The 15,354-nt window shown below is 25.7% G+C and overlaps 2 protein-coding genes across 2 annotated transcripts in view; both read left to right on the top strand.

Annotated features, from left to right (window-relative positions):
• LOC112599890 (nesprin-1-like) overlaps positions 1-7,230 on the top strand; it is a 76,356-nt gene extending 69,126 nt beyond the window's left edge. Inside the window, 7 exon segments of the mRNA XM_025347014.1 lie at positions 2,836-3,015; positions 3,529-3,675; positions 3,742-3,900; positions 3,955-4,167; positions 6,308-6,457; positions 6,547-6,657; positions 7,111-7,230. Of these exon segments, the coding sequence (XP_025202799.1) occupies positions 2,836-3,015; positions 3,529-3,675; positions 3,742-3,900; positions 3,955-4,167; positions 6,308-6,457; positions 6,547-6,657; positions 7,111-7,221 (1,071 nt within the window). The 3' untranslated portion in view covers positions 7,222-7,230.
• On the top strand, positions 7,230-13,997 carry LOC112599885 (probable E3 ubiquitin-protein ligase bre1). The gene is made up of 6 exons (XM_025346959.1): positions 7,230-8,646; positions 9,399-9,647; positions 9,786-9,950; positions 10,723-10,806; positions 10,874-11,032; positions 12,468-13,997. Exons 1-6 carry the CDS (start codon positions 7,234-7,236, stop codon positions 13,995-13,997), a joined length of 3,600 nt encoding a protein of 1,199 aa, XP_025202744.1. The 5' UTR covers positions 7,230-7,233.
• The last annotated feature ends 1,357 nt before the right edge of the window (positions 13,998-15,354 follow it).

Genomic DNA, 15,354 nt, shown 5'->3' with positions numbered 1-15,354 from the left:
TTAATCAGATGTTTATATTTCTCAAACTGGTAATCACATCTGTTTATTAAATTATCGATTTATAGTAAATGAGCATAATATTGATAGTACCTATGGGCTATGCTTTACTTGATCATTTTTTATATTTTACATTAATGTATCATGATAACACTCAACAATTTGCCGGGGGACGGTGATTTCTAATAATGGAATTGCGTTCAAATGGTTTTATTTTATCTTTTAGTTTTATGTTTTGGTGGAAATTTGAGTGTTTAGACAAATTCAAGTGTTTAATTAACTTAAGTAGAGCAGGAGCTTTTGTAACAGGGTTTAATATCCTTCACTCCCGTTAATAAAATCCGGTTTTAAAAAAATAAAGATAATATTGAATGTCTTAATTCATGACTATTTGTTCGCTTGATTTTAAATCCGTTAAACAATTTAATATGTTTGACCAGGCGCGAACGCAGGGGAGGGGGTATTTATCCCCCTCTCCGAAATATCAGGGACAAAAAATAAATTACCTGACCTACAAATTAATAAATTAAAATAAAAAATTATTAGTTATAAAATGATATTATAATAATATTGTAATATTAATAATATAATAAGTACCCAAAATAAATAAAATATGAATAGTAGGTACCTATGATATTTATGAAAAAAAATTTCCCCCCCCCCCCCCCTTCACAATTTTTTCCTATGTTTACGCCTGTATTTGACATTATAATACATAATATTCAAAAGCATAAATTTAATTTATTATTTTGAGAACATTTTTTTGCTGAATAAAGGTAGTCAAAATGTTTACGATCTAAGCATAATAAATTTAACAAAGATTGATATTTTAGTCAAGATATTTTAAAATAATAGATTAAAATAAAAACTTATAGTGGAAAAGTTAACATTATACATTTAGTTTGTTGAAAAATATTATTAATATAACTTATACTTTTTGTAAGAGTCTCATTAGGATATTAGTTATACCTTAATTCTAGCTACAGTCAAATTCGCTTATAACGATCTTCGAGGGATCTAGAGAATCTGATCGTTATAAACAAACTTCGTTGTATCATCTGGATTTTAAAAAGTAACTTGATTTTTTTGAAAAATTGATTTATTTAACACATTATTTACTGAATAATTTTATTTAAGATTACATATTTTAAAATTAAAGGTATTTATAATTTTTAATTAAAGTACACAATATATGTTTTCGATTTGTTTGAAAAATTATCTATTTTAGTGCTTTGTTTATAATTTGAATAAGATTTTTTAACAAAATTAGAAATATTTCTTAATGTTATTGATACTTCTGGTGTATTTATATTGCTGTTTACCAAAACCAAAAGTACACATCAGATCAATATAAAAATAAATTTCCGAAATAGACGGTACTTTAAATAAGTATGTCGTATACAGTATATACAATATACAATTATTGCTTCGAACAAAATCAAATTTACTGTTTGTGCACGTATTTTTAATTGCTATAGAGTATAAACGAATATAAAAACCCATTTTTATTTTAAAATAACATCAATATATCCGGATTATCGTTGTGATCGATATCGTTATATATGACTAAAAGTACTATACATAAGATAAAAAAACCAACCAAATACATTGCTTGGAATCGTTTTACCTGGAATATCGTTATACACGATATCATAAAAAGCAAATTCGACTGTACTTACCACAGTGTTATTAAATTGATAATTTGCATTGTTAGTTTTACAACAATTTAAAATAATTAAGAATGAGAATTGAGATGGCTTTTTTTAATCAATGGCATCCAAGGGATACGCTTTGATTTTTTCTCAGCTTTTGAAAGCTTCAGTACCTACCCCTGAATGACTCTGTTATTTATTCATTGTTGTAAGTATGTATCAAACAGTTAATAGATATCCAAAAGCTTTCTTAAATTAATTTGGAACCATTATTGGTAAGATCAAATTTATATAGCATTTTTTTTTTTTTAATTCTCCTGATCGGGCGTTATAAGTTAAATTATTTATTATTTAGTTTACGGGAATATTCTGCAGGCGTTGCTTCACCTTAGGATATACAGATCATATAGAGTTTTTTTTTAATTTTTTAGTGTTAAATAAGTTACATGTTTCTAGCGTATTTGGATGTATGCTAGTGGTTATACCTATTAATTACTATATTTTATTGAATTACCATACATAAATACATACATATAACTATTAAATAAGGATAAATTATTTTTAAATTAACATAATAAAAGAATAAAAGTTTTTTTTTTAAATATGATATAAAAAAAAAAAAAATAATAATGAATATTTAATTATTTTGTAATTTTATCATACTTAAAATTATACCATTGAATATTTCATTTAGAAAATGAACTAATTACAGGATAATTTATAGATGTAATTTTTTTATATACTTGAAAATAATACAACAACTGCATTAAATATTTTTCGAATTTAAATAAAATTTAAATTAATTTATATTTAAAATTAGTTACCCGTGTAATAAAGCTATTTAACAAAGTGTGTTAAAATTATATTAGTATTTTCTATTGACCATAAATTGTTGAAAACTGCATTTTTTTTGTTAATTTTAGCAAAATGATAATAAATATGCATATATTTTAATAAGTATAACGATTCAATTATAATATTCAAATAAAATAAATTCAAAAACAATAATTATTGTTTTAAACTCAAGTTTATCTGTGTTTTTTTTTTATTATTTACTATTTATTTCGTATCGAATTATAATACTATTTTAAAAAATACGATTACTTAAATTAGCTGGTACCTAACTAATAATTAAAATTTGTTTTATATGTAGTAAATGATAATAGTCTTTTGTTTAAATTTTTAGAGTATTGAAGATGAAATAAGTGCAATTAATGATAAACTAAATAAAGCTATTAAACATGGTAATGAGATCGTCGAAAAAACAAAAGATGAAGAAGAAAAAGAAATGATTCCGAAAACGATTGAATCATTAGTAGGAAAAATGAGTCAAGTGAAAATTTGGTTGGACGAGAAACGTAATCAAGTAAGTTAAAACATACATAGAAATCATTAATAATTGTATTTATTAAAAAATTAAAATAAATTATACATAGGAAAAACTGTTAGATTTTTTATTACGTACGCTGTCCAGATTTTTGTTAAAATATTTTATGATAGGTACCTATAAACGCTTTTCAAAAACTTATAAAGGTATTATATATTATATAAATAAATAATTTTTATAAATTTAAATGCGATTCTTTTATACGTATTAAACTCAACAATAATAAGAAAAAACTAAAATAAATCATAATAATAATAATAATACAGTTAATAATAAAAACAATAAATCAAGATAATAATATACTATAAATAAAAACAAAAATAAGGTTTATGTAATAAAATGTGTGATTCAAAGTAGACACTAGAAAATAGATACCTTTAATTAAGTGTATATTTAAAATATAAAAACATATTTTTAATTTAAAAATAATAACACTAGTGTTTTACATGTTATAAGATTCTTTGATCTGTTAAATTGACAATTTTTATTTAGATTGGTGACACTTTGGATGCCTGGCAAAAATTCTTATCTGTTTATGACTTGGTGATGGCCTGGTGCCAAAGTAAAACAAATTATTTGGAAGAACCAATAACTCTAAGTTCACTCGAAGTAGTAAAACAAAAATCTCATGAATTTTCGGTGATATAGCAATTTTATATTTTGTTATACTTTATAAACATTTTATAATTTGTTATGTCTTAACAGGCTGCTGTGAAATCAAGTAAACAACAAAGCAAACATCTAGCTGAAATGAGCAAAGAATTGGAAATCATTGCTTTGTCAACAGATGTTGGACATTTGCCTGAAAAATTAGAAGAAGCTAATAATGCTAAAAATGATGTAGAGGGAAAGCTTTCAGAAAAGGTACAAAATTTTTTTCAAGTAATTTCAATTAATGTATAAATTATAATTTTACAGAATGCTTTATTGCACGAGACATGTGAAGAATGGGAACAATTTGAAAGGAAATTAAAAGAAGTTAAGTTATTTATCGAAAAGTCTCAAAATGCTATTGAATCAGCTGCTAACAAAAAACGAACACTACGTGAACAGCATGATCTGAGGGAAAAGATGTTGGCTGATATAACAATACAAAGAAAAAAAATTACATTGTCTACTGAAAAATTGCAGGTTAGACACTGTTTTGTATTATATTATCTGTAACATAATTTTATTCATTTTATAATATTGTATATTTGTATTTAAGTTCTTTAATCTTTATAAAATCAATAAAATTAAAAATAACATTTATTTTTTTTTTTTAAATAATTAAGTTATAGGCTGAGTATTTTAGCTATTCAATGCTTTAGTGTTACTGGAGTTTTTTGTGCAACTTTTCTATATCTGCTTTTTAGTAAATTTTTATTGTGAACTTTTCATTAAGAATCTTCAATATTGTAAATCTAAAGTATAGTGCAGTTGCAACAGTTATCATATTTTTTTCATTTAAACGATACTAAAAATAAAAAAATGGTTCTCATATGCCTCCATCCCTATTGAGTATATATAAATAAATAGATTAAAAATTATTTAAGGATTAATACTTTATTAGTTATATCATTATATTTTAACATTTTAATGACAAATAAAAAAAAACTATTGACATTTAATTATATATATTACAAAATATTGAATAATGTAAAATATAATCTAAAAATGTAATTATTGAACTCTTTGGTGGTTTTCAATTATTTGTATTGAAAAAAATTGTAAAAGTAAAGTAAAAACTAATAAACAAAAACACAAAAATGATCTAAAAATGATGATTAAAAAAATAGTTAATACATATAATATTACTTTCTCACAGTGTTTGAGAACAGTATTTTTTAAATTCAATTTTAATTCAATTTATACACATTTTATCTTAAAAAAAATTTACATAATATAATTTTGAAGAATAATTTTTACTTATAATGAATAATAATTTAAGAATATAAACATTTAAACAGAAATGGTAATGACACTTAATTAGGTGTAAGTGAATTCAAGTAAATAAATTATAAATTACTACCTATAATAATATATAGGTACTAAAATTGTGTCTAGTTGCAATACAAGTACTACATTGGATATTTTAACTGCCCCAATAAAAAAGGATAGTATCTTGATATTTTCTAACCTTTCAGTATAAATAAAATAAATATTGAAATTTAAAATGTTATTCTATTTTAAAACATAAATTTCCAAAAATTTGGTTATTGGTAGAATTAAAAATTCTAATTTCTTTGGATGGCTATAGATATGACCATTTTTGTGGACAATACAAGAAAAAATTCACTGTCAATAGTAATAATAATTTAGAATTGAAAAAAAAATCGAGATACGTACTACCTTTTTTGTTGGAGCAGTTGATTTGTAACTCGTTACATTTAAAGTTATAAAATGCATTATTAGGTATTTATTTTTATTTTTTTAAGAAAATAATGTCACTATTAACTATTTGTTTGTATGAAGAAGTTTATGAGAAAACATTTTAAAATTGAAATGTATTTTAAAAAAAAAAAACTGTAAAATATAATAATTTTTATTATGAATAATTAGATATCACATAATATTATTGAAAATATACAATTATCATATTATGAGAAACTGTTATATTATATTATGTTGACACACATATGAATAGTATCTAATATAATTTGTTAACATTAATTAACATAGTTATATTAAATTGAATATTTTATATACTTATGAGTTACAAGTTTATACTACACAAATACACAATTAGAAATTATAATATTTTTTTATTCTAAATAATAATCTTTTATTTTTGGATAATGATAACAATTTAACTGTTTAATATTTTATGCCATTTATGTTATATTCAGTATTTTAATTAATAAGTGTAGTAAGAATTTATAAATACTATAGATAATTTCAATTTTTTCAATTATTATTTTTATCTAAACCACTTATGACAATTTTTAGCTTAGGTAGCTTTTTACTTATATTGTATTAAAATCCATTAATGTTTAAATACATGAAGATAAAATATAAATAGAATATTTTTTATAACCTAAATTTTTTGATTATAATGATTAAAACAAAGAAACATATAATTTTTTTTATAAATTAGTTTTAAGCAATTTATTGTACGTAATAATTATTGTTTTGACTTTGTATAATACAAAAATAATAATTTAAAATTTAAAATCAGATTTGTGAATTTGAATTTTAAATATTTTATAAAATAAAAATTAGATATTTTCAAGATAAAATATTATTTTATACAATATTTTGTAGTATGTTTTATATTAATATTGAATTTTAGATTCATTTCCGAGCTGGTTTTGGTGGCAGTGAAAACATTGAACATTTAGCTAAAGACAGTTTGTCTCAGCTAGATAAATTGTTCAAAACTGTGGAAAAGCAAGCACATAATTTGGAAGAAAGTCTTTCACAACTTGATAAATATCAACATGTAATACATTTATACATATTAAAATTAAAATAATACTATTAAAAATTAAAAATACAATATTAACTGTTATTTAATTTTTTATAATTAAGGAAATACAAAATTTGCGGCAAAAAGTCATTACTGCTGAGCAACAATTAAGACTGACACAAAGTCCAACATATTTACCTCATGATAGACAAAAGGCTGTGCAAGAACAAACCGTAAGTATCTACTTACTCTAATAAATTTAAATTAAAAAAATTAGTAATTTTACTATTTGAAATAAATCAACAGTGAGAGATATTTTATGTTATGTATACATACTACTGAAGTAGACATGTTGTAAACTGTAAAGTAATACAATTGCAAACTTGTGTGTAGATAATCGTATTAGTTTATTTTTACAACATTATAAATGATTATTAGCAAGAAGGAATTGACATAAAATAGAGATTATACATTTTATTGTGCATATAAATTACTTAGTAATGACTGAATGAAGTCTAAGTATAAAGTAATAATTAATTTAAGTGTAAGCTTCAGTTATAATGTACTAAGATTTTTTTTTAATAATTTATAAGACATTTTGGACACATAAATTTAAAAAAAAAAATAATACTCTTCTGAATGAAAACATTAAAAAAAAAATCGTTCCATTGATTGGAACATTGCAGGCGTTCCAAGAACAAATACGAGTGTTGCAAAGCAAGATTAATTCAAGAAATGAACGAATCAAACTGATCATTCAACGAGGCTCCCCGATATCCGATCCTCTACTAAATTAATTTGATAGTTAAATGCATTTATTTATATACCTTCGTATTCATTCCAAATTTCTATTTAAGCTATTAAAAAAAAAAAAATTAGTTTCTAAAGGCATTTATTCGGTCATGCAGGACGTTCGAAACGCACTGGAATCATATCGGCAACGTTTGGATTGTACAATGAATGCTGTGCGAACGCATATCAAACATTTTATCGGTTCCAATCCTTTGCTGGAATCCACATCATGTACAGATCCCGTAAAAAATCTTAAAAATCCATCGAAACAAATAAGCCGTAATATTATTAAAACTCCCCAAATAGTATTAAATTTAACCGAAACCGATAGGCATCAAACACAAATTAGATCACGGTCCTCTTCGCCATTTTGGATAAAAGGTGAGACATCCACGTATTCAGAAGTCGTTAAAACCGGTTGTGTATTATCAAGAAAGAACAGTAGGAGCCCGACTCCGGAATTGAAGCAAATCGACATTGTGGGTGGAGCACGTATGAGTAGAAAGTCAAGTTTCAATAATTTACTCAAAACGCCACTATTGATGAGAGACAGAAGTAAATCACCGAAAGATAGATGGCAATCGAAGGATATAGAAAAAAACACCATTTTACGCGTATCGCCGCAGCAGAAATCGTCGTCTTCAGCGATTACTGAGAATGAACAAACAAAGGAAGACGACTCAAATTACGATAACCTCGCACCACCAAGTGCTAGATCCGTTAAACGACGATCTCGTTCCAGGAAGAACCGAAATATAAGTGAGAAAGACTCCGGAAACAAATCAGACGCCAATGGTGAATCCCCAGTAAACATCAAAGAAACAGTTACACCCTTAAGCCATGCAATAGACACCTCGAGTTCGTCATCGACAAAGAAACCGGAAATCGTCGTTTCAGACGTAAAAATCCGACGGAACAGCAAAGATAACCTTCAATCTGAGAACTTGGCTACTCAAATTTCTGCCACATGTAACCCGGTGATTCGCGGTGGTAACTGGGAACTATTGACTGTAGCTAATGCTGCTGAGGACATTGGTGACTTTTCAAAATCCCGACGATCGTTGGACGGTGTCTTAGGTAACACTAGATGCTCAGACAGTTGTTTCGATCTTAATGAACGATTAAAAGGGATATTTGGTTCAGTTAACCAGAAACACTACAGGCATCACCGTGTTATCGATCGTCCGCGATCTAAATCCGATACTCGTGATTTGAACGAACTCACGCAGATATTTACCAACCCCAATACTGATGAAAAAAATAAGTACACGTGCCGTTTCGAACGTAGTGCCGGATCGGTAAAAACCCATCTCAATAGGGATTCTTCTTCGGGTAGACGTTCTATTGATAATACTATCTTATCCCCCTTTGGAAACACGCAAATGCAACGGCTATCAGACGGAACTACTGACATGGAACACGACGAGTCTGTAAGGTTACCTACCTGAATGTTGACGTTTGTGTAGATTTTAAAATTGTTTTTGTCTGGGCTTAATAATTTTTATTTATTTTGTGTGATAGTTTTGATTAATATTCGTATTTTTTGTACTTAACTATTTGCCGATTTTTTATAAAATCATTTCTTGTATTTAAATTAATATTATAGGAATTCTGACATGTTTTGAACTCTTCAATAAATTATTTTTAAATCTGATTTTTACATAAAGTTGTATTTGAAAGATTAAATTGGTAGATACTTGTTTTTTTTTATTGATTCTATCTTAAAATTTGTGATAAATAAACAAATAATTTTTATGACATTTAAATAAAATAAATATTTATTAAATGTATGTGATCATATCAAATATCTATAGTTTTTACATAATAATATTAACAATTATCAAATCTAAAAAGTTGAAAATATTTTCAAATAGTTACTAATATTTTAATATTTGTCTGAAAAAAATACAGTGGCGGCATACGTAATGTATAATACTAACAGATATGTTTGTGATTGTAAATATTAACTTCTATTTACAAGCTACAACCATAATATACCCTTGATCCATTAATTTTAAATATAGAACTCCAATAGTATGGTTTTTGTGAATTCTACTGTTATTTGTTAAATAATATAATATTTATATAATATTTGTGAATTATTCATTAATACAAAAATAATACTTTAAAATAGGTACATGGTACATAGTCTAAATTATTTGAAAATTGTATTTATGTTTAGACTATCAAATCACATTTACAAGCACTAAGCGATGAGAGTATACCATTAGAATTAGCAATGAAACCATTTATGATATTTGATGAAGGGCATACTGCATTACAAGAATTAACTTCAACACAAACTTTGATCACTTCATTAATCACTGATGATAGTGATCAATCACAAACTAAGGCAATCAAAGAACTGAAAACATGTGTAGAACAATATGAACAAATTTTAATTGAATTAGAAACTAATGAGGATAAAGATGTAAGTATAATACTTAATTATTATATGCCTAAATACTTAAATCTTACATAATATATTGTTTAGTGAATATTATAATTAAAGTAATAAAGAAATACGTACATACTAAATATAATGTAAATACTTTTATGTTTTCTCTAGGAATTATATGATTTAAGTACCAAAATCATAAAATTAAAAGAAATTATAACTAGATACAAATCTTACGAAGAAATAGAAGAATTTCAAATACTAATTGTTCATCTCAGAACCATCGTTGAAAAACTTGGGAATTTAGAAATTAACAGAAATAACATAGTCACTCAGGTAAATCAATTAACTTAAAGTAGATATTTTTTTATATAATTTATGGGTTCTGCTCATGGTTATTTAATAAGGTGCAATAAAATAAATATTTAAATATCGATGCTACAGCCCGTTACATTTGTGAATTGTATTAGTCGTAAATGATAATATTATTGGTGAATGAGGTTGTATACAAGACGTAATATAATATAATATGTATACTGTATAGGTATGCATCGCAAACACTGTGATAGTGGTATTGTCAACCAAAAATAAAATCCGTGATTTTTCATTCAAAATATTCATTTTAGTAAAAACACTTAGAGTTGTCTCCTGATTTAATTGGGTTTTTTTTTTAAACTAGAAAGATAATTATTCTTTATGAAGTACCATTATACTCTGATTCTTGATTACATTACTTTGAACAAAATTAATTTTAAAAAACAAAGATTTGTAAAATTTGGCTATATTATTTTAGATCATAGTATTATAATATTATGGTTCAGTAATTTTTTAATAATTTGAAAATCGAAGTCAAATGTACTCTGTAAGAATAAGTGTTTTAATTTTGTTTGTATTATGAGGCATCAGTTTTCTTGTCAAACATGTTTTTGAGCAAAATAATAGGTCACTTGCAGGCTCTTTATAAAGTCCGACTTATTTGAAAATAAAACAAATTGTTCATACGTTAAGTTTTTAAACTCGAAAAAGTATATACCTATATAAATTGATTAATATTTACATTGTTTTATTATAAATTTAATAAAGTTTTAACTAATGTTAATTTATTTAGAAGAAATTAAAAGATGCTGACGATATCATATGTTATTATGAAAATTGGTTATTAAAAACTGAAAATGATGGTCCCAAATATGTGGTAATTATATTATTAAAATTATAGATTTACTTTAGACTGATTTATAATTCATTTTTAATTATTTTAGGATGATATTGAAGAAAAAATTATTCAATTAAAGGATAAATTACATCAACTTAAAACATACGAAGATAATGTTGAATATGAGACACGTGTTTTAAAATTTCAATATATAATTGAAAAACTTGGAACTATTAAAGATAACTTTACAAAATTAAATCAAAAGGTATGTTTTTATAATTATTTTATATATTAATAGTTTTAACAAGTATAAATGTGTAAATGTGATATTTAAACTGTAGATTTTGTATAAAACAGAATTTTGAACTGTGAATTATTAACTTATTTATTATCACAACTTTTTTAAAAATGCACAGTATTATTTAGTTGGCTATTAGATAAATGTATTTGATTCAGTTGATTTTATTAAACATATTAATATCTTTTTAATCACTCACTACTTTTGTGTTGAACATTGAGCATACAAAATGTTCTACTGATGTTAAAATATTCAAACGAAATGTCCACCATTAATTCAGAGACCATAATTTTCATAGTTTTTAATTTTTAATTATGATATAATTTATCTTAAAATAACAAATATTGTCTGCTATTATAAAGCTACAACTAGTGTAATAAAACTTAAAAATTAAAAATCAAATTATATTTAATAAAGTAAAAAAATCTAAATTAATAGGAATTAAAAAAAGAAAATATTTATTGTTCAAATATTATAGGTACATTTTTGAGTAGGTATCAACTTGATTTAGAAAGTAATAGGTGTAATAGGTTCTATAAAAATTCATTCAGTAAAAAATTATTAATAGATATTTTTTTAAACGGGTTTTTTACAAATTGAGATTTTGTATAGGTACAGTGTAATAACGTATCAATTTTAACTACTAGATGATAATATTTGTTGCCACCATAAAATATTTAATAGGTAAAACTAAATTTTTTTTATTTTTATCATTGATCTTATTTAAGCCCGGCGGCAACTACTGCCATTAGCTGTGGATAAGAACAGTAGGTTTTTTGTATAAGGTTTTATTTGGAAAGTTTGGTTAGTACGATTGGAACACGAGGGTGCCATGGATTCGTCACTAAGAACTCGGGTGGTCACCCATCCGAGAACTAGCGACACTGGCCGATGCTTGACCTCAGAACACATTAGTGACTGAGGCCAACCACCGCGCCACACCAGGCCACCTAAATTTATTGTTTTCAATATTATGTGATGAAAATTGCTTTCATAAATCATTTTTCAATTTATATTTTTTTCATATAAAATATTTTGTTTATTTTTTTCATATATATTTATGATATACTATTGTGAGGCTGTAATTCAAAGAACACTACAATTGTATAAGTTTATAGTAAAAATAAGTTTAAAATATTTAAATTTTTTTATGAGTAGTGAGTACCTTATAATAATATAATTAATTGTAAATTGTTAAAATCATATATCTACTTAAAAACAAATACCTAATTAAAGAATAATAAAAGAACTTAATTCAACATAATAATGAAATAATAACAGTTGCATAATATATTATATTCATCATAATATTAATAAATCATTTTATTGAGTTCATTACATTTTGAACAATGAGAATAAAAAGTATAAATATTTATGTAGATCAAAAATGCTTTATTTTCAGGACACAAAGTACAATGTTGAAAGCACGATTATATCAACTGAATTATCTTGCATGAATTCGCCTAAAGATTTGTATAATACTAGTGTAGAAAGCATGACAATTCCAAAATTAAATTATTCATTAAACCACCCAAAAATAGGATTACAGTCACAAGAAAAATATTGTGCTATCGCCCCGAGTATAATAAAAAACGTTGAAAGAGAGAATGAAATAAACACAATTAGTACGCTAAAAGATAGTGAAGTTTTGAGAAGTCCAAAGTTAGTGAGGAAAATGAATCAAGCATTACGAGATGAATATAAGAATGATAAAATTGAAATTAATGTTGATAGTATTAAAATATTAGGCTCTCTGGAACAGACTGGAGAAAACTTAAATCGTTTTGAAATTGATAAGCCATTGGAGAAAACAATAGATGTAAATACACAATTTCAATCTGAAAAAATACATTATGATATACAAAAAGCAGAATCACCAGAAAAAAAAGAAGAGAAAAAATCTAAAGGTTTTCTACGATTTAAAATGCCAAATATATTTATGAAAAAATCAAAACAAGGTGAAATCGACAATGAAAGTATAGTATGCGATACACCGGAACAAAATGTAGACATTGAAAGTGATAATGTCAAACTACTAATGTATAAAAGGATGAGCAGTATAAGTAATGATAACAACATTTTACAACAAAATGAAAACCAATTGAATAGTGAAAATAATAAAAATTATGAAAAAGATAATAATCAAAAAACCCAAGATAAAGACTTATCTTATATAAAGGAAGATAATAGTACTACACTTACGAGTATCAATGATAAAGTGGCACGGATAATTGAACAAAACAAATTAAAATATCCAAGCGATAAAACGATTCATCAAGTTGAAATATTAAAAAAGAATCAACTGAATACACAAAATTCTAATTTTCCGATTACACCTGATACACAAATTATCATAAGTGATCCCGATGTAATAATAAACTCCCGCAAAACAGTTAGACACATAATAGTAATTGACGGGAAAGAAATTATAATGGAAGATATTATTGATGAACCAAAAACTGGTGAACCCATTAAAAATATTTTGAGAAAAATAACCAAGGATGGTCAAGAAGAAGTTGAAAATATTAGTGATCCAGAAAAAATTGAAAATATGTTACGGTTGTCTGAAACCAACGATAACGTAGAGAATACATGTGTAACTATCACAAAAACAAGTAAAACAATTTTAAGTGATAATAATATTAATGAAAAAGAGTATGTTGTTGGAGAAAAAGTAGATAGACCTATCATTAATGATATGACTGAAAAATTTATTAGAAACACATTCAAAGACGACAATGAACTAGACAAAGTGGTTAAAAATCCGGATAAAATAAAAAAATTGAATGCTTCTCAGGAAATAAAAAACGATTTCATGACTGAAAGTAAAGTAACAACCACTAAAATCCAAAAAATAATAAAGCGAAAAATAGTCGATGGAAAAGACATTATAGATGAAGAATATAACAAGACTACAAACGAAGAATTTTAAAAGAATATTGAACAAGTACTGAATACAAAAGATAATGAATACATAGAGGATAGTTTGATATAATTCAGCTTTAGGTATTGAAGAACATGTTAAATCATTCAACAGTAAACCCAGGAGAGGGATCGCCGTCATCAGAAGTACAAGAACCTGTTGAAAATAAGTACATAAATAAATCGTCAAAGAAAATGAAAACTCGCCTTCATTCTTGAGTAAACTAATGAGGAAAGGATTTAAATGTCAACATCAAAAATAATAGAAAATCAAGGATAATAATACTGATGAAACTTGGAAAGATAACAATATCAAATCAAACTTAAATATTTTCTTGAAAAGAAAGAGACAACAATACCCAGCAATATACAATTCAATCAAAACTACAAACTCAGAAGATTCTAAAAAAGAAATTTCAGCAACAATCGAAATTCTGACATCAAATTTAAGAAAGGAAAATCGCCAAAGGACAGGCCGACGGAAAAGAAACGATATCCGTTGGACTTCCTTCGGTATCTGTGCCGAGTGTTGACATCAAAACTCCATCAATACCTAATGTGGAGGGTGAAATAATAACCGTGGAATCAGGATTACCATCTGTCGATGTACATTTACCAACGGCTGAGATTAAACAGCCAGAAATTTCAATACCCGATATCAAAGCTGATGTAAAATCTAGCAAATTCGAATTGTCAGACATTAAGATTCCGGGATTCAAGAGCAAAAGATAAAACCGAAACCACTTCGGAGTTCGGTATTAAAGTCGACGAAAACATTTCGGTCGACATTCCATCTGTTGACTTACCTAATGTCAAACTACAAACTCCAGAAGTTTCTAAAAAAGTACAGCAACAATCGAAACTCCTGACATCAAATTTAAGAAAGGAAAATCGCCTATAGTAATTGAAAACATTGAGTTCAATACTAATGAAAATATATCAGCTCCGGTTGCAGAGGCAACAATAAAGACTTCCTCGATCATGAATGTGGAAGATCTCGTGAAAGACTCTGATATTAACCTGACTTCGACTAGTATTTGTCGCAAATATACCGATGTAGACTTTGATGAACATAAACCAAATTCAGGATTCAGAAAACGATAAAAGGAAGAGAATTCGCCGTGCTAATGAGAATTTAAATTCTTCATTTTGCAAATTACGAAAGGTTTCAAATATCAACATCCAGTCTAACAAAAATGAAAGATAAAGCTGATCGGAAACTGCGTATCCGACGAAGCTACAAAATCGTTATTAAGGTTTGGCCTTCGTCGGACCTGGAGATATTTCCTCATCTTTATCTTCATTTGTTAGAACAGATGACAATATTGGCTACTCGTAATTACAAAATAATTAAGTATCATTGCTGG

This window comes from Melanaphis sacchari, unplaced genomic scaffold (genome assembly GCF_002803265.2).
Source record: "Melanaphis sacchari strain LSU unplaced genomic scaffold, SCAv2.0 Contig564_pilon_pilon, whole genome shotgun sequence".
Taxonomy (NCBI): Eukaryota; Metazoa; Arthropoda; class Insecta; order Hemiptera; family Aphididae; genus Melanaphis; species Melanaphis sacchari.
Note: the sequence above shows the minus strand (reverse complement) of the source record. Positions and strands in the feature narration are given on the sequence as shown.

Coding starts and splice junctions, on each gene's coding strand:
- LOC112599885 (XM_025346959.1), top strand. CDS start 7,234: ATGCATTTATTTATATACCTTCGTATTCATTCCAAATTTCTATTTAAG. Junction 8,647..9,398: donor ACATGGAACACGACGAGTCT/GTAAGGTTACCT, acceptor ATTTATGTTTAG/ACTATCAAATCACATTTACA. Junction 9,951..10,722: donor GAAATAACATAGTCACTCAG/GTAAATCAATTA, acceptor TAATTTATTTAG/AAGAAATTAAAAGATGCTGA.